Here is a 19,525-nt window from a genome sequence, read left to right as displayed (position 1 = left end):
TTTTTGAGAAATTTCAAAAATTTACTTTTTTAACAGAAAACTTCAAAATTCACTTTGTAAAAAATGTAAAAGGTCATAAAGGTGAAAATTTACTTTTTTAACGAAAAAATAAGAAAATGGAGAATCGTTTTGTGAAGAAAACTTGTAACAAAAAAGCAAACTTAAACTTTGTAAAGAAAACTAAATGAAATTGTTTTTCCTCGAAATGCAGTAAAAATATCGATTTTTGGTACAGCTCAACGTTAAAAAGAAATAAATCTAAGCTCCATTCAAATAAAATCTTAAATAAAGCCAAAAAATGTGCATTAAATAGTTTTTAAATCTTTTAAATTATTTCGACAGACAAAATATTTTCCACTAAAATCTAACTAGAGAAAAACTTCGCTCGAATATCTTATTGTGTGTAAAAGTTTTGACGAATATTTTCGGTAATGATCCTAATGAAAATAATATTTTACAGAAACCATTTTAGATAGATGATTCGAAAAATGTGCCTGTGTCGCAAGAGAGAGGAATAAACAAAATAGTTTCAAAATGATAAATTTAATGTTGAATGATGCCCTATCAATTTTCACGCACGACAACAACGGCACCATGGACTTTGTTGGTGGCGACATGAGCAATCTTAACACACAGTATACGCAAATTAATCAAAGTGACTTTAATAAATGGAATCACGCTGGCGGCAGTACACAAGATAGTTCAATTTATCAAATTCATGAGACTTCATCAATGAGTGACGAGTTTATGCAACTCAACAGTAGCAGCAGCAGCAGCAGTGGCAGTAGCAGCATAAATTTCACCGATGACACACTCGACACAAATAACACAATTTTAAATTATGCCGAAAACATTGGCGATATTCTCGTGTTCTACTACACGCCGGTGATTGTCTTTGTGGGAATTATCGGCAACATTCTCTCGGTGCTGGTGTTCTTCCGGACCAAGCTCCGTAAATTATCATCAAGTTATTATTTGGCTGCCCTCGGCATGAGCGACTCGTGTTTTCTCGTGCTGGCGTTCATATCGTGGCTAAATTTTGCCGAAATCCACATCATACATCACAATGTAACGTGTCAATTGTTCTTCTATTTGCAAGGCGTTTGTAGCTTTTTGTCGGTGTGGTATGTCGTGGCGTTCACTGTCGAGCGATTTATCGCCGTTTTGTATCCGCTAAAGCGGCAGAGCATGTGCACCGTGCGTCGTGCCGTGATTGTGTTGTGTGGCCTGACGGTGCTGGCGCTCTTTTTCTGTGCACCGTTGCTGTTTTTCGTGCAACCCGTTTATCATGCCGAAAGTAACATGACATTGTGTGACATTGGCGAAGATTACAGGGTAAGTATGTTTTAAAAATATTTTATTTGGGCTTCGAAAATCACAGACGAAATATGATATATGATGGGCGTTCTACTGGACCTTGAATATTATTTTAACATTTGACTCATTATAATTTATTTATCATGTGATAAAATTACTTGGAATTACTTTATTTAAGGGGTTGATTTTATTATTTGTTTAATTTTCAACAACCCTAAAGCGAGAAAACTGTTAGATAGACGTAATAAAGTAGGTAATGAGTAATTTTCAGTTAACTAAAAAAAACAAGTCCTATTTTAAATAATGTTTCATACTATTTTTGACATGAAAATATTAACAAGGAAAGCTAAATATATTTTGGTGAAAATTTGATTTTAATTAAAATATTTAATAATTTAAATAAAATTTTAATTAAATATTTAAGTAAAATTATTAACTTGAAAAAAATTTATCTAATTATTCTAAAATAGCATAAAAAGTTAAAATTGTAAACCCGCTCTTTAAAAAAAATATCAAAATTTGGTAAAAAAAAATATTTTGTTTCATCTTATCAATTTTTTTTGGTTTTCAAGTAAATTTTCCCATAAATAAAGAATATACTTTGAATTTTTTTCAACAATTTTGTAAAATTTAGAAAAAAATTATTTTAATGGCTATTTTTTATTTTATTTTCTTTAAAAAATATTAATTTAATTTTTAGTAAAAATTTAAATTTGAATTGAAAATATTTTAAATTTGTTAAAATTGATAAATTATAAAAAATAAAAAAATAAAATAAAAAATGCAGAAAATTTTTAAAAAATATATAAATTATTTTTTAAAAGTTTGCTTGCCTATATAACTTTTTTTTAAAGTGATTTTTTGAATGTCAATTACGCGGTAGGACTAAATTAAAAATCGCTGTAATAAAAGTTCGGGATACGCTTTAATTAAAAATTTTAAAAGCACACAAAGAGTTTAAAACTCACATTTCAGTAAGTGCTATCTTCAAGTTTGAATTTCATCTTCGTTAAGGCACACACTCTTCTTGCGCTCATTAACGTTTATTATATTGAGTGATTTTCGTGAGACATATGATACTAGCAGCATAAGGAAAGCCTTTACTGATGAATTTACTCGAAGAACGACGACGACGACGATGACGGCACAGTAAGCTAACTTTAATTAACATTCAAAGATTGTGCTCATTTAGTTTGTGTGTGTCGGACGCAACGAAGTAAAAACGGAAGGCAAGGATGAGTGGAATACCAAATTTAACATTCCAGACAAAATCTGTCGTGTATCCAAACCTTCCACCTTTTTCTTATTTTCTTTATAAAAATGCACATTTTTTGCCGAATTTTTCCTTTTTTTTGATTTTTCTCCATGATTGAGAATGTACATATTTCGATGAAGTGTAGCAACGAAAGGGTCTAGGTCACGTACGCACGATAATAGCGATATTAATGATCGTTATTTGATAACTTTTGTCCTGCCAATTACTTGGGCGTAGCGAAGACCTTCGTCGTCATCGTTCTTAGTTAACTTCCGATCCATTAAATGTCGTATGGCACGACAAAAAAAAATTCATTAAATTGATCGTGCATAATTCGATAGTGTCAAACTGTCAGACGTTTGACTGATGATGACACTTCCGAGAGTTCGGTTAAATTGCCTTTTTTCGTCGTTCCCAAGCGGAGGCCTGCTAAAAAAAAATTATAAATTAAATGTGGCTCAACAGCCATTGAGTGAATTGCCTGGCAGACAGGTACAAAAGTTTAAAATACGCGTCATTCAGACCTGACAAAAACAGAAAGTGTCTGGATAATGTTCATTAGTTGTTTGTTGGCAATGTTTGTTTTATTCAAATTGAATAATAATGACAACAACATCCAACACCAGAATGTATAAATAGACATGAAAAATTATTATGAACACTTTTGAAGAACAAGTTGCATCCTTTTTAACATGATAATGGGAGTGTTTTTAAAATAATAAATAATTGGATGAAAAAAATATACGTTTTTATGGAAAATTATTATGTTTTCTTTGTAAAAAGACTCGCTCGTTGTAGCAGCTTATTGTTGCTGACGGAATATTCATAAAGCAATGTTTTGTGTGACGGTTGCATTATTTCAAAGCATTCATTAAAATAATATCAGAAATGAAAATGCTCAAAGTTACAAAGGGAGTCATTAGTTACATTAACGCGAATACTAAATACCAAGGGATGTTTACAAATTTATAAGAATTACGTCGAAATTAATATTTTTAATGATAACAAAATTATTTTCTATGTTTATTTTTTTTTGTATTATTTCATTTATTTTTGTTTATTTTTAATCTTTCTTCCTTGCTTTATTTGAAAAGGATTTTTGTTTTTAAGAAATATAAAAAAACAAAAAATAAAAAACGAAAAATAATAAAGAAATATAAAATGTATTTTAACCATTTTTTAAGGTTTTTATAAATTTATTGTTTTTTTTTAATTTTTAAAATGAATAGAAATCTAAATTATAACATTAATTTTCTTTTCCAAAAATTTTTCACAAATTTTAGGTAATTTAGTTTTTCATTATTATTTTGTTATTTTTTTTAAATATTAAATATTATAAAAATTAATATTAAAACCAAAAATATTTAAGATGTATGAATTAATTCATTTTAAATGAAAAAAGACGAAAAAATTAAAACTAATTTTTTTTATTTTTATTTTCTGAGTTTCATAAGTAGCATTTAAATAAAAACTTTTTTTTATGTGATTAATAATGTTTAATAAATATTATCTATGCATCAACAATTTCTGTAAAATGCTCCAAGTGTTCGACTTTCCTTTAAAATCAAGAAGCAAACATGTACTTCCTTGCGCCTTTGACAAGTCTTATGCAAAATTGTAAAATTTCTTAGAAAATGATGTCGTCAGTCATCACCATTTCAAAGAAATTTCTTCATTTTTACACTTCCGGTGTAGTGCTCAAAAGACATATTGGCATGACATTCAACACACTTCTAAATCAAACAACTTCTTATGCTTTTGTCAACAATATTGATATTGATTTAATAGATTGATAGAAGGATGTTACGTAATAAACTGCTACAAATTTCAATTCAATAGATAAATAAGTCAGCATTTTGCTCGAGGGAATCAATAAAATGCTGTCTTTGCAATTGTACAATATTTCCGTTTCTTTATTAAAAGAAAACATTAAACTTTAGTCGTAAACTTTCCATTAGAAAACATGCATGAAATATTTCTTTTTTATTATTATTTTTTAAAAATCAATAAAAATATGACAAATGTGGAAATATCCATTAAATAGATAAATAGCTATTGGGTTTTCATGAAAGGAAATTACCAAAAACTCTAAATTGCTTTTCCTTATAACTTTGTCGTCTACACCGAAAATTTCCTTTTTATCTGCTAGACAAATTATCGAACAAAAGAAAAGTTTGAACTGATAAGTAATCTGTCTTAAAAGACCGAACACGCAAGTCTCTAATCGGATTACAAAATATTGTCAGGTTTTTTTTTTGGTGCTTTGCTTCCTCTGTTTAATGATCAGGTTTCAATTGTGTAAAATAAATGTTTCGTTTCAAAACAAAATTAAAAGATATTTTTCTCTAAAGAAACTCAAAAAATTATTTCGTCTCAAATGATTTTAAAATACAAACACTGATCAGGGCAATGAAAAAAAGTAAATCAACTTTTTTTTTTTATTTTTCGCATATTTAACTTATTTTTTCAAAGAAAATTTTTAAATTAAGATATTCGAAATTAATTATAAAATTTTTCTTAATAATTTATATTTTTTTTAAATTTAAAAAAAATATTCTGATTTTTTTTACTTAAATTTTGTTACTTTTTTAAAAAGAAAAAATCTAATTTTCCGTTCAAAAAATTTAATAAAAATTAAAATAAAAAAAATATTTTTTTACAATTTTAAATTATTAAAAATTAAAATTTTACAACTTTCCTATTTTTTCTGATAAAAATATCCCAGGAACGAGATTCTTAAAGTCTCGCTTTTACCAAAAATGTTAAATCAAGAAATGTAGAATAATAAAATCTTTTTGAAAAAAAAAATTAACTCAAAAAATTTATTTAATTTAAAATTTTTTGTGTTTAATTTTGAGAGAAAAATAATTTGAACTAAATTTTTAAAATTTAAAAAAATATTTAAAAATTTATTTATAACAATACACCCCGAGCATCATTGAGTTTTTTTTTTTTGAAAAGTCCTTAAACCGCAAATTTCATTGTATCGCGTAAACGTTCGTTTATTTCTACACTTTTATGGTGGTCATAATGGCTTAATGTCTTTAAATTATCCTTTTTATATTGAATAAATAGAGAGGTTATAGCGGCGTACTTACAAACAAAAGGTGCTGGACATTAGAAGCAAAGACAAGAAGCTTACCTGAAACGAAAAAAAAAGAAATAAACGATATTAGTCTAAAGTAGGATCATTTTCGCGCGAGCAATTCCATTCAAATCAGAATTCCAGCAACACACACAACACGCGATAATGATCAAATTACATCGCAAGCACTTTTGCCACATGCTGTTTTCGCATAATGCCACTTGTTGTATCATCCCACAAACTGTAACGTGGTTTCCCGATTTAATTTTGCGGATTACCTCAAATGTTTAGACACTTCAAATGCTATTACGGATAAGTGTGGAGACATTGATAATAGTCTCTTTCTCTCTCTGGCGAAGGATCAGATGTTAAAGACAAAAAAAAATGACAAGTACAGTTGGTAATTCAAAACGCATGACGACAAATTGAAAATAATTTTCTTTTGTCTTTCTTCATCGCACTTGAGCTCCCCGAACAGCGATAACATAATTTTACATGACGAGCGCACAATTTCTGCCGTATTTATTTTTCGAGGTGTCTCTGTTTGTTTTTGTCGGCATGTCCGGACGTGTCTGTAATTGTAATTGCCACTTAACACGCGTTTTGATTTTATGTTTATGTGGTGTTACTAAGCACAATTGGCTACGGATTACGCGGAAAATTATAATAATTTTTGTTGTTGTTGTTGTAGTAAAGGGCGAAATCAGACGTTTTTTTTTCTTTTAATTTGAAACGCACCAACATGAGTGACTCGACGTTTTAATATTAAAATTTGATCTAGCATTAAATTGCTTGCTCGTGCCATTCGAAATAATGTTAAAATTATGTCTTTTTATGGGCCTTGAAATTCTTACATGCTCGCAGAAAAAAAAAAACATTTCACAGTACATTATTATTATCAAAGAGGAATCCAAATTAGATTTACATTCTGATTTTATTTCATTTTATTCGAATGACTAAAACGCCCTTCGTATGTTTTTTCGTCTTTGTCTCCGGCAAAAAAAAATTTTTTTATTATTTTTGGCAGTTATTTAATCAAAGACTTTCTTTTCCTCTGTTCCTTCCGTTCAATTTCGTGTTTACAAAACGTTTTCTCTCTCTCTCTCTCTCTCTTTTAGCATCCGATGAAAGTTTTCAACTACATTGACACGGTGCTGGTTTTCGTGATACCCTTCACGGGCATCGTTGTGCTGAACTCCATCACGGGATACACGGTGTGGAAAGTTGCCGGTGTACGACGAAGTATGACGTTGCATCGCAAGTAAGTAGCACCATTGTGATGAGTTTTGCAATGCTGCAGGCTATTATTTCGCAGCGTTTTAATCAGAAAGTTTGTCAACACGACAACAATAAACGGACCTTGACGATTATGTGCCCCATTGTATTGACACAAAAGACATGGCGACATAAAAGTTAAGTAAAACGATGGAAAAAGGTCTTTTACGGGGGACCATGGTGATAATCCCTAATCATGATTTCAATAATGTTGCCTGTTCAAACAATTTCTCACCCTGTAACTACTAAAAAGATAAAAATCTTATTAAAGAATGGTGTGGGCATGAACATCTTCATTGAATTTTTAATAAAATATTTATTTTTTTCTAATATTGGATGACTTAATTTAGAGGAAACTTTTTATTTTTTCAAATTTCGATTGTTAGTTTTTATTTTAAACTTTAATTTAAAATGTTTTAAATTAATTTTAAGTTTATAATTTTTTATGAGCTAAAAATTTATTCAGATTGAGTTTTGGTAATTAAAATTTCAAGAGAAAAATTCAAAAAATTTTTTTTTATAAAAAAATATTTTACAAATTTCGTTCAGAAATTTTGCAAAAAATATTTTTAGAGAAGAATTAATTAATTTTATTTAAATTAATTCTGCCACAAAAAAATTAGAAATTAAAATTAGTTTAAAAACTTAATTTAATTCAATTTTAAAAAATATATTTTTTTTTTAATTTTCAAAAATTAATCAAATAATTTTTAAATTTAAAAAAAATAAATTAAAATTATTTTTTTCAATTTTTGAATTTTAATTTAATTTTTTGGCACAATTTTTAAAAAATATTCATTTTTTTCTTTAAAAAAAATTTTTTCAAAAGAGAAAAAATAAAATAAGAGACAAAAGAGCCCCTTTTTCTCGAAATGCGCTGAACTAGATAGCATAAAATTCGAATAAATTGTCATTAACAGATAAGATAATTTTGTCCTTCACATGCAAACATTTTCCTGTAACAAATCGAAAAAGAACAAGAAAAGAACCAACGTCGAAGAGGACAAGGACATGTATATCATGTCTACAAAAACTAACAAAAAAAAGGTGAAAACTTTTTCAATATCACTTAAAATATTAAAAAAGAGGAGATGAAACTGCTTAGCTTTCGTTTTTTGTCTAACTAAATGAATACAAGAGCACCTTCAGCACCGTTCCATAATGAAGGCAAAAAAAAAAAAAATGGGAAAAGAATGAATCAACACAAATATATTCGACAACGTTCATTGAATACCGAGCATAAAAGCAAGGATTTCGAATCGCCTGCTGTGTGAGCTCCGCTGCCATTTTACAACACTCGCTATGATTAAATGCGACTCGTTCCCTTTTTGCTTTCAATTTTTGACGCTGCCACGTTCGACTTTAAACAACAAAATAAAAATATCGCCGCCGACGTCGCGCAAACATCTGGCTGCCGATGGAGTAATGTGAACACAAACAAGTCATTATTATTAAATTTTGTGTTTTGTTTGTTGTGTTGTCTGTGTGCACTGACTGGATGTTCATTATGTGAATGCTGACTCGTGGCAAACAACAAAAAAAAAATACACTCTTCAAGACAACGGAATCGACTTAAAAGAAAGCAAAAAACATGCAAATTCAATTCATCGCAGTGGGATCTTATTACGCGCGGGCTTATCTCGGCATAATAATCTAATTAGGAAATCAGCATCCGCATGAGAATCATTCGTTTGTCTCTCGCATCTTCTTTCTCGAGCAATAATAATAAAAAGAAACTGCGAATCATAAGTGTGCGTGTATATCTCGATAAAACATGCAAAAAAATAAAAATATAAAAAAATAACCGGAGAAAAAAGTGAAAAGACAACAAGCAGATTTGGCAAATTCCTGTCTCAATTCCATATCGAGAGGAAATTTACGAGGTAGACGTGTATTGTGTGAGCAAGTGTAAATCTAGTTAGGATATAATGATTCAAGAGATATCCTTTTTTCATCTTTTTTTTTACCATTCCGTTGTCTGTAGGGCTAGAAAATTGCCGTTAATGCCTCTTTAAGCACAAATTTCGCTTATCTCCAATGCTGTGGCAGAAATGGAGACGCCCGGCACTTTTCTCCCGGCACTTAATATGTTGTTGCGTCTGTAAAGTTGGAAGGACACGAAGTTTTTAAAAGCAGATGTTGCCCATATTTACTTGCTTTTAACAGCAAACAGGACAAAAGGTCCAATAAAGCATTATGTCTGGAGCGATACACGACTTTGTTTTGCGTATTTTGAACCGAAAAGGACACAAAATCATCCCAAATGAATCATAACTCAATATAATCAAAGACAGAACAAAAAAAAAATGAACGACATAAAATATGCATCGGATACGCAAAAAAGCCGACAAACGAAAGTCAATGATCACATCCATCGTTTGCCACAAAAATGAACTAAGATTATTATGAAAAAAAACCTAATTGAATTTGTCAAAACTGTCAAAAACTTGTTAAAGTAAACAAAGTTGCTTCGGTCGACAGGACGTTTTGTGGGGATCTGGGTCCGAGCAAATCAGCAAAAGATAAACAAAGAAGCAAAAAACGATAATCTAATAAAATGCGAGAGAAACAAGAAAAAAAAAACACTAGACAAATAATAACTTTTTGATAGTCGTCGGTCACATAAAATCTCATAAAAAGTATCGAAGTAAATAAAATAACATCGAAAATTTCATCACCATAAGTATGCGACGAGACAACCGACCGACAGATGTTTCTGCCAAATGAAATGTTGATCCGCATCTATTATTTAGGGAAATTTTTTTTATCGACGTGCTTGTCAGCGACTTATCAGGGTTGGACATACTGATGGAGCGGATCTTCAGAAATAAAAAAAAATTATTAATAAAAAAATAAAAACAGAAAAAATTAAATCATCGCCACTAATTTATGATTATTTAGCCAAAAATTAGTAGTTTTGGAGAAAAAGTCGAATTCATTGAAGCGAAACAGCAAAAAACGGTTTTTAAGGTTTTTCGACATCTTGAACTCTTCAGGAATTGAATAATTTCAAAAATCGTTTTTGCCATTTCGCTAAAAGTTCACTTGTTGTAGTTTTTTCTCTAAAACTTCTTATTTTTGTCTAAATCATCATTAAATAGCGGTTAAAAGATGATTTATTTTATTTTTTTTTTCTATTTTATTGAGGGTAAAAATTTTGGGAGGACAAAATTTCCCATGAGATTTCATCAACTTGTCATATTTTTCAGTCAATTAACCGAATTTCTATTTTTATTTTCATTCAGAAGTAAAACTAAAAAAAAAAATTCAAGTACCCACTAGAAATGTTGGTGACATGTTCAGACCTCCCATGTCTTTGTGTGATACGCTTAACTTAGAATTGTTGTTGACATTGACAAGCTACAAATGACACGCTTCATTAATATTAATACGTTATTGTGAACCCTTTTTTTATCGGTGCGGAAAACGAATCTGACTTTGCAGCAGGAAATCCAATTTAAAAGATTCATCCGGAGGAGCCGCAAAAACAACTGTCATCCAGCAACGATGTATCCATCCAAATGGACAAAATAGCATCCGAATGACAACAAAGAGGAAAAGCGTTACAACAACAACGAGCACATCATCTGCGGCGAAGAATGGTGAGTTATACATTCATATTTCAAAAACATAAATCTACGTGGAATTTAAAGAACCATGAAAAAAAAAGTTTGGTGAACGATTTGTGCCACAGATGACAATGGATGGAAAAATGAGAGATAATAATATTGTCCTTTTTATGCTTTATTTCCATTTCTCTCCGGGAAGGTGCGGGAAATGTGAAAAAAAAAATAAATGGAATTTTTTTTTAAATTTTTCAAATATTTTGTAAATTTATAAAAAATGAATTTAAAAAAAAATAAAAAAAATTAAAAAAAAAATAAATTACCTAAATATTTTTTTTAAATATATTTTATTTTTTTTTAATTTATTTTATTTATTTATTTTATTTTATTTTATTTTTTTTTGATACATAATTTGAAAAAAAAAATGGAAAAAATTAATTTATTTATTTAATTTAAAAAAATTAAAATAAATATTCAAAAAATTAAATTAACTGATTAAATTAATTTAAATTTAATTATTATAAATATTTAACTTTTTTGTTAAAATTATTAAACAAAATCAAAACAATTTAAAAAACTGAAAGAATTTTCATTCTTTTCGTTTTTATTTCACATTTCCCGCTTTTTTCGTTTGAATTGAAATGAGCCAAGGAAATCCCGCATAGCTAGAGGTCAAGAATGAATGGGACAAACTTTTCTTTTTTTGGCCTAGCAAAAAAAAGGTTGCTAGGCGAAACAAAAAATAACTCAAAGACGATTATTTATCACTTTTCGTAATAGTCTCGTGAGAGTTTTTTGATCAAATTATACTTTTTAACAGTATGTTCGTTTTTTCATTTCTCTCAGCTAAAAGCCGAGTTAAATTCGAAAACGACTTGTTCGGATGATAAATTATCTTTGGCATTCCGTGATACGGTGATACGTAAAAAAGAAAGCGCAAAGTATGTAGACAACATTTTTTTCGCTACTGCTGTACTTTTTCTTTTTTTTTATTTTAAAAAGGCTTGACTCATTTTTTACCCCAGTGGACTTTTTAAAAAGGATTTTTTTTCTTTCTTAAGTTGAATCATAGCGAAAGTCTTGAAAGTTTTGCCTTAATTACGTCTGACATCAATTTTAAAAGCTTTTTTTGTGTGTGTGTGAGAGGGAAAAATTTGATAATTTGTCGTAATTTATTTGTCTGACAACTTTTTGTAATACCTGAAAATCTCTCACCTACAAACGCAAAATTGACGAAATCAGCTTTTGGCAAATAACACAGATAGAGTTAATCACAGTCTAATCAGTTCCTGCCTCGATAAATTTCTCGTGGGAACATAAATTTAAATTACTTGTCATGAAAAATTTACTGGCAATTGCACTGAATTACGGTGTTCTCTTAATGTTTTTTTAGGTCGAAGTCATCGTTCGAACAGCGCTACGTCGTCCCAAATGAAAGTCACAAAGATGCTGTTGCTCGTCTCATCGGTATTTGTTCTACTCAACCTGCCAAGCTACTTGGTGCGAGTGATGGCGTACATTGAAGTAAGTATAACATACTTTTTTCATTACTTTTTTTCTCTCTTGTTTTTGATTTATTTGGTCTGATTGAATACAAATTAAGCCATTAACTGTATTTGTTGGTGTATGGCGATGATTTATTTTAAATGAGATTACTGAGCATTTGTAATGTGGCACGTTACTCGATATTTCGATACTTTTGCGTATCGGGTATCCGTTCATTTGACGTTTATTGGAGATTTAATTTGCTTTGTTCGAAATTGATTGAGTGTCCAAAATATGTGAAATAATTTTACATGTAATTCACCGTCAATCAGCAAACGAGGCAATATCAATCATCTTGCATTGTTAAATACACACAAAATGGAAAACTATCGGATATTATATGGGGAAAATTTATATGAACAAAACAAAACAATTTTTTTTTATTTTCTAAAGTTTTTGGTCGTTAAATGTTTATTATTTACATATTATTTTCAAATTTAATCCAAAAAATTATTTTAGTGACTTAAAAAAGTTTTTTTTTAACTTTTTCTTTCGAAAATATTAAAGCCAAGCAAAGCAAAAATATTTCGTTAATAAAGTCCAATCAAAAATATTTCCTGAACTATATTTTTGGCTCCTAGTGAAATTCAATTAAAAAATATTTTTAAATGTATTTTTTCTTATTGACGTCACTTACTTTAATGACAAAAATCTCACTAAAAGTGCTTTTCTGTTGTCTTTTTGTCTTCTATTGACTTTTAACTCTACTAGGTCTGAAGGATTTTCATTTTGTGTGTAAAGATATTTCAGTATGTTATTTAACGAACAAATATTGAAATACGTTTCATGGCACGAAATCGAATCTGGGATATTATTCATTGTGAAATAATACATGGATAGATGGGAAATTTTCTTTGTTTATTTCAGTACATCATGAAATTCTAAAGGTTTGTTTGCTAAAAATATATATTTTCTATACATCGTATACATCTATGAGAAACCTTCAATTTATAAAACTATTTTTGACATAACTGAATGAATTTCTAAGAAGATTTTTGTTAAACTATGGATATTTGCGGTTTTTTGGAATGCCAATCGATACATTACTTGATTGTTATCATAAAATAATACCTGTTCGGTGAAATTTAAAACTATCGGATTACAATTTTTGATAATTTGGTTATTTTCTGGGAATATTATGATGGAATTTTTGATAGGCTTTTGACAATGAAAAGTCAAATTGCATTTTAGACAAATTATTATTATTTTTTTTTAATTTTGCGAAAATTATGTTTCTATTGAAAGAGTTGACGGTTCATAATTAAATTTCATATATTTAAAATAAATTAATTTTTCCATCGTGATTATGATTTTAATTGCAATTCATTAAATCGATAAATATTTTACTAAACAAAGAGTTTCGTTTTAATGTAAATAATTGAATAATAAATTATACAAATTTGCAATTGTATCAATATTTATATCACGGCTTAATAAATGTATTACTAAAAATCAATTATATATTGCAATTAGGTAATTTAATTTTATTTTTTTATATTGAAAAGTTACTCGTGGACCCGTATACCTCGATCTACCGGCCAAAAAAAAATTTTTTTGTAGTAATTTTTTATCTTTTGTATTAAATAATTTTAATTAGTTTTTGTTGTTCTAAATTTATTTTTTAACACTATTTTTTTCAAAAAAAAAAATTTTTTTTAAAGATTATTTTTAAATTATTCACAAAATTGTTCTTACATCTACTTTTAACCTTTTTGTAGCTTATTCAGACATTTTACAAAAAATTACAAGAAGCTTCTTGAAGTGTTATTTCAATGTTTATGTACTTTGAGATATAATTTTATGTTTATTTAAATTTGTTTATTTTAAGTTATTTCAATATTCAATATCAAATTCATTGAGTGAATTCAATATCAAAAGCAAAACATGTTTTATTACGTTTCGCAAATAGTTTTCCTCAAAGATGTATTTTTTTTTTGCAAGAAAATATGTGAGCTCCTTATTATCTTTTATCTGTTATCATCACCAACCAGCATGCCTCTACTTTTATTATGGATCTACTTCATATTAGTCAAATATTCACTCACATCAAGTCCGATTTTCGAGGTATTTGCCAAAGAAAATGACTCAAATGAAATATGATCATCTTTTGAGCGAACCTTTTTCACATATTTACCCACTCACGTCATATGCCAACATAACTCAAAAGACAAATATTTTCGTGACGTGATTGAAACAACAACGCAAATAAGAGAGAATGTGCCAAAGAGAAAGGGTATCAACAGCACAAAAGGTGAAAAGAGTACCTGTCAAGTGCGTACGCAACGTGAATAATTTATTGAAATTTAATGATGATGCCGAGAGATCATAACCGAGGATGGTGATGGTTTGTTGTTGTCTTACATAGCAACAAGCAAATTTTCATCTAGATAAAAGTTATTTGGCCGAACAAAAAAAAAATCGATGAACTTTATGAACGAAAAAAAAATAACATGTTTTTTCATTATTTCAGACCGAACCATCGGAGACACAATCAGCGTCCAAAATCACCATAATTCTACAATACTATTGTTGGTTGTTTTTCATCACAAATTTCGGAATTAATTTTGTGCTGTATTGCATGAGCGGACAAAATTTCAGGTAAGATGATGAAAAATATTATTTTTTTTTTGAATAGCGAGTCAATCCCGCCCTTTTCATTAATCCTTCCTTTTGGCTTTTTGTATATTTATTAATATTTTTGTTTTCTTATTTTCATTTTGTCTTTATCTAAATCTTCTTCGCTTGGGCTGGCACGTGCAGAAAAGCTGTGATAAGTATGTTTAGCAAACGGATACAAAAGCGTCAGCAACAGGCAGATTGCGATCGAACACAAGTGACAGGTATTTATAATTGAAACACAGGAAAAATATTGCGTTGTCGTTGATCTCAAGTTATAAAATAAAAATTAATGGAATTGAAAAAAAAAATATATTTAAAACAATCAGAGTAATAAATATTGTAAAAATGGGAGTTTTGGGCAGTCAAAATTCAAATGAATAAAATTTAAGTGTTTGTAATCTAAAATCGGACATAATTTTTGAAAATCAAAATTTTTTAAGAAATTTGTAATACAATATCATTTTAAATAAAATTTTTATGTAAATATTATTTGAACCGAAATTTAAAAAAAATAAATTATATTTTTTTTTTCATTTTTTTCAACTGAATTTCTTTATATTTTCATAAAAATTTTACAAAAGTTATTTTTTTTTTTCAAAATTTAATTATTACATTATTTAATTTAATTTTTCTAGAGTTTTTCTGCATTTTTCATTTATTTAAAAAAAAATATTTTCACATTTTAGATAATTTTAAATTTTTTTTTCTACTGTAAATACTAAAATTAACAATAAATATAATTTTTTGTTGAATTTTTAATAGAAAATAGGTTGGAAAATTTTACTCAAATATTTTATATTTCAAAAATTGAAAAGGTTAAATACCAAAAGTTTTTTAATTCTCTTAATGTCAAGAATTTATCTCGTTTTTTAATGTCAAGAGTTTATCTCGTTACTAGGAAAAATATGAAATAAAATATTTATTAAAAAAGGGAAAGTTAATCCATTTTGACCACGGTGTTTTGAATATTTTCATCATAATATTTCCGTTGTACATTTTTCAGAAAAAAAAACATTTTATTGTATTTGTAGTCAAAAAAAAAATATCTTGCTTGTATTGTAATAAATGTCTAAAAAATCTGTTTTGAAGTGTTTTACTCTAAAAAAAAATTCAATTGTGGAAATATGAAAAAATTCTTTTGTCACATGAGAAAAAATTTCAACTTGACGTGACAGCAATGCTTATTTAAATGAAATTCGTAAGAGGTAAAATTGAACAAGAGACAAACATTTTTCTGTTTTGTTCTTTGAATCATTAGCTAGTCCAGACAGATTTCTCAGACAAGCATTCTAACTCGTTTACCGCAACGCGAACGTTAACCTTCGTCAGTTCTGAGGAATCATCTTCAACAAGTGTCATCTTGAATTAAATAAATGTTCAAAAAAAAACTCATAAAGTTAGAGACAAAACATTTTACACGCCGCCATATTTGCCAAGTGACACAGATGATACTTCAATCACTCGCAACCTAAGCACTCCATGGGAAAAGCATTAAAAAGCACACAAAAGCACATAAGCACATCATCTCCTTGCAAAAATACATTTACGTTATAAATCCAAATAGAAACTGTCAGATTTACATTTTTTTTTTCGTAGTGTAAGCTGCTTCTAAGCAAAACTAAATAAAGCTATTACTCTTTTTTTTCAACTTGCTTTTGCTTCATGCAGACAGAAAATGTTCGATCGTTCATCATATTCGAATGACGAAAAAAAAAAGAATAAAACCAACCGCAAGGAGAAACATATGAGAAAAATATTTATTTATGATAATCTGACATAATTCATAAATAGGAAAAAAATTCTAAAGCATGAGACATAAAAATGAGCGTTAGGCAACAGTAATCAAGAAAAATATTTCACATTGCAAAGTAAATATTAAGTGAGAATTATAGTTTGTCGTTGGAAATTTTTCATAATTTTTCTAGGAAAAATATATAAAAATTGCAGTGATTTGAAAAATTAGCATGTGTTGCATGAAAACATATGTTAATACACTGTTAAAAATAGACTGTTTTTCTTGATGTTCAAAAGAAAAATCGTGTCCTTTACCATAAGGATACAAAAAATAGGGAATGAATTTAATAAAATTTATATTTTTTATCATCATTTTTGCCAAAGTTTTTAATTTTTTGCTGCACAAATCATAATTTTTCCATACGTTTCTTTCATCTAAAGAAAAATAATTTACTTAGTTATTTTATCTAATTAATTTAAATTAAAAATTTATTTAATTTTTAAAATATTTTTTCTTCTTTTTTCGTGAAAGTTTAAAAATTATTTTAAACTTCTCAAAAGTATTTTTAATTTTTTTTTTGCTTATTTTTAATTTAAAAATATAAATATTTAAAACCTATTCGTATTTAAAAATATTTTATTTATTATTATATTTTTTTTACTTTTTTTTATTTAACAGACTGAGTTCTATTTTTTTCTCGAAGGAATACGATAAATATTTGATTGTTGCTTCAGCCTTATTCAATTCTGCCACAAAGCAACGAACGAATAAATATGGCAAATAAACTCTTTTTTTTGTTATTGTAAAATCACTTGAAAAATTGAACAATCATCATCCATCAATATAAATACTACTCAAATAGGCGCGAATGCGAGATGAACAGTTATTTACATACTTTTGCGTTCACCGAACGGAAAGTAAAGAGTGGTAAGGCGCAAAAAAAGGATGGGCAATTGAAACGAAAGATTGCAGACAGTGATTATGTAAATTGGTTTTCCATGAAGCAGAAGAAGACGAAGAAAAGTAAAATGACAAGAGACAGAGTAGGTATCAATAAATGGGAATGATGATAATTTAATACAATTAATTGTTATTATGAAAGATTGAATCGAAACCTTGGCAATCATTTACGAGACATTTTCGAGTCGATTGATATGAGAAACAACAACTACGTTCCACGAATCAATTAAAATGTTGCGCTAGTTGCCCCGAGAGATGATCCCTCACTTGAGTTCACGAAAGCCAGGATCGCTGCCAAGGCACAAAGTTAAATGAAGCATGGCACACAAAAAGCATAATTGACGAAAATTATTCGAGCTAAAAAGAAAGATGGCAGAAAATATTTTAAAATCATCGATTTTTTTAAGTGCTTGTCTCAGCTTTTAAATTGACTGTAAAAAAAGAACTTACTGACAGCGAGTGTATTTTTGTAGTCAATTGCCATCGAGAATAAGAGGAAGTAGGCTTATTAAAAAAACAGCAGTCAGCACAGTTTATTCCTGTGTGGGACTGAAGTATGGGAACATCTCATAAACTTGTCGAAAAATATTTTTTGATTTTGTTGAAAGTCCATTTTTCTCCCATTTTTACCGCATTTTTAAGAATAAAATGGCATGTGATCAACGGTATGGTGGTTTAAAAATTCCTCAGGTCACGTGGTTTAAAAATTTTTAAGTCGCAAGGTTTAATTTTTTTTCAAGTCACGTGGTTTGAATTTTTTTAAGTCACGTGGTTTAAAAAATTTTCAAAACATGTGAGATAAAAGTTTCTCTCAGGTATCGTGGTTTGAAAATTTCTTGGGTCACGTGGTTTGAAAATTTTCTTAGGTTACGAGGTTTGAACTTTTTCAGGTCACGTGGTTTGAACATTTTTAAGTCAACTGATTTAAAAAATTTAAAAGTCACGTGGTCGACAACTTTTATATTTCATGACCAGACAAACGAAAATTCAAAAATGAAGCTAGAAGTAATGCATTTCGAAAAATGTAGATCAAGTATCAATATTAAAAGTGATTCGTATCTTATGTTTACATTTCCACTTTTTTATTCTCACTTCATAGCGCTCTTGAATGACGCTCGCAAGACGATGACAACGCAATAAACATCATCTTTTCTTTTGAATGAAATTAAATTTCTCATATTTCTTTCTATATTTCTTCTCAAACGTCTATTTTTTTTTGCAGTAGTAACTGAATACAATCCAGTCGTAAGACCTAGTCGTACGTTTTCCACGTATCGGAACAACAATAGGACCGCCTCCGTCAGAAATGCTTCGATTACAACGACAGCTGCAACAGTAAATGCTGCCGATGGCATTTCCATTAATCGTCATCTAAATGTTTTAACTAACAATAATTTCACGGAATTTAATAGTCTCGCATGTAACAGCGACGAGAGTGCCCTGTGCTCACCGTGGATCGAAATGTCTGAAGTGCCGTAAATATTTGGCGGGGGAGACATCACAAAAATTCTCAACTTGGAGATTTTTGACATCAAATATTTTTATTGAAATATTTTTTGCAGTGTGTTCAAAAAAAAAATTATAATAAAAAATGTCATGAAAATATTCAAATATTTGTTTGCAATCGATGTAAAAAATTTACAAACAATGGAGATAATGTACTTTTTGTGTTCGATAAATGATATTTGGGGCATTCTGGGAAACTTTTTGCACAATCTTTATTCACGTGGGAGTCTAACTTTTTTTTTGCAATGTTGAAATAAAATGAAGTTTTAAATTGATTAAATTTATCCTTTTGACATTTGGTATTTTCACTCAATGGATAAAATTGCATTTAGATTGAAAAATAATATCATTGAGTAAGTTACAATATTTGTTGTAATAATAATTTAAAATTTACCTAATTGAAATTGATATAGAAAATTAAAACATATATTCATGAAAACAAAGTAAATATATTATTTAATGAATTATTAAATTCAATGATTTGATCGAATTTCATTTTGTTTTACGATAAAAATCATGAAAAATTAGTTATCATTAAAAAAATTACTAAATTGCTCAAAAATTAAGTTACAGAAAATAGGTAGGTAAAAATTTTATTTTCACAAAAAAAAATTATTAATTTCCTTATAAATAAATTTATTTTTTTGCTGATATTTCTTAAA

General features: G+C 28.4%; 3 protein-coding genes across 4 annotated transcripts in view; 2 read left to right on the top strand and 1 right to left on the bottom strand.

The window, feature by feature from the left end:
• Positions 1 to 19,525, top strand: part of LOC134832011 (3'-5' RNA helicase YTHDC2-like) — a 216,013-nt gene that overhangs the window by 161,202 nt on the left and 35,286 nt on the right. The gene's annotated exons all lie outside the window — the stretch shown is intronic.
• Positions 1 to 19,525, bottom strand: part of LOC134832306 (protein furry) — a 54,952-nt gene that overhangs the window by 21,634 nt on the left and 13,793 nt on the right. The window lies entirely within an intron of this gene.
• On the top strand, positions 624 to 18,836 carry LOC134832307 (galanin-like G-protein coupled receptor npr-9). The gene is made up of 7 exons (XM_063846292.1): positions 624 to 1,335; positions 6,776 to 6,918; positions 10,377 to 10,534; positions 11,892 to 12,022; positions 14,514 to 14,641; positions 14,804 to 14,883; positions 18,580 to 18,836. The coding sequence occupies exons 1-7, from the start codon at positions 733 to 735 to the stop codon at positions 18,834 to 18,836; spliced, it is 1,500 nt and encodes a 499-aa protein (XP_063702362.1). The 5' UTR covers positions 624 to 732.

The sequence above is a fragment of the Culicoides brevitarsis genome, chromosome 2, assembly GCF_036172545.1.
Source record: "Culicoides brevitarsis isolate CSIRO-B50_1 chromosome 2, AGI_CSIRO_Cbre_v1, whole genome shotgun sequence".
NCBI lineage: Eukaryota > Metazoa > Arthropoda > Insecta > Diptera > Ceratopogonidae > Culicoides > Culicoides brevitarsis.
Note: the sequence above shows the minus strand (reverse complement) of the source record. Positions and strands in the feature narration are given on the sequence as shown.

Excerpts from the sequence above, each read along its gene's own strand:
- LOC134832307 (XM_063846292.1), top strand. The coding sequence starts at position 733 with ATGAGTGACGAGTTTATGCAACTCAACAGTAGCAGCAGCAGCAGCAGT. Across the intron at positions 12,023-14,513 it reads GAGTGATGGCGTACATTGAA|ACCGAACCATCGGAGACACA; the intron begins GTAAGTATAACA and ends TCATTATTTCAG. Across the intron at positions 14,642-14,803 it reads ATGAGCGGACAAAATTTCAG|AAAAGCTGTGATAAGTATGT; the intron begins GTAAGATGATGA and ends TGGCACGTGCAG.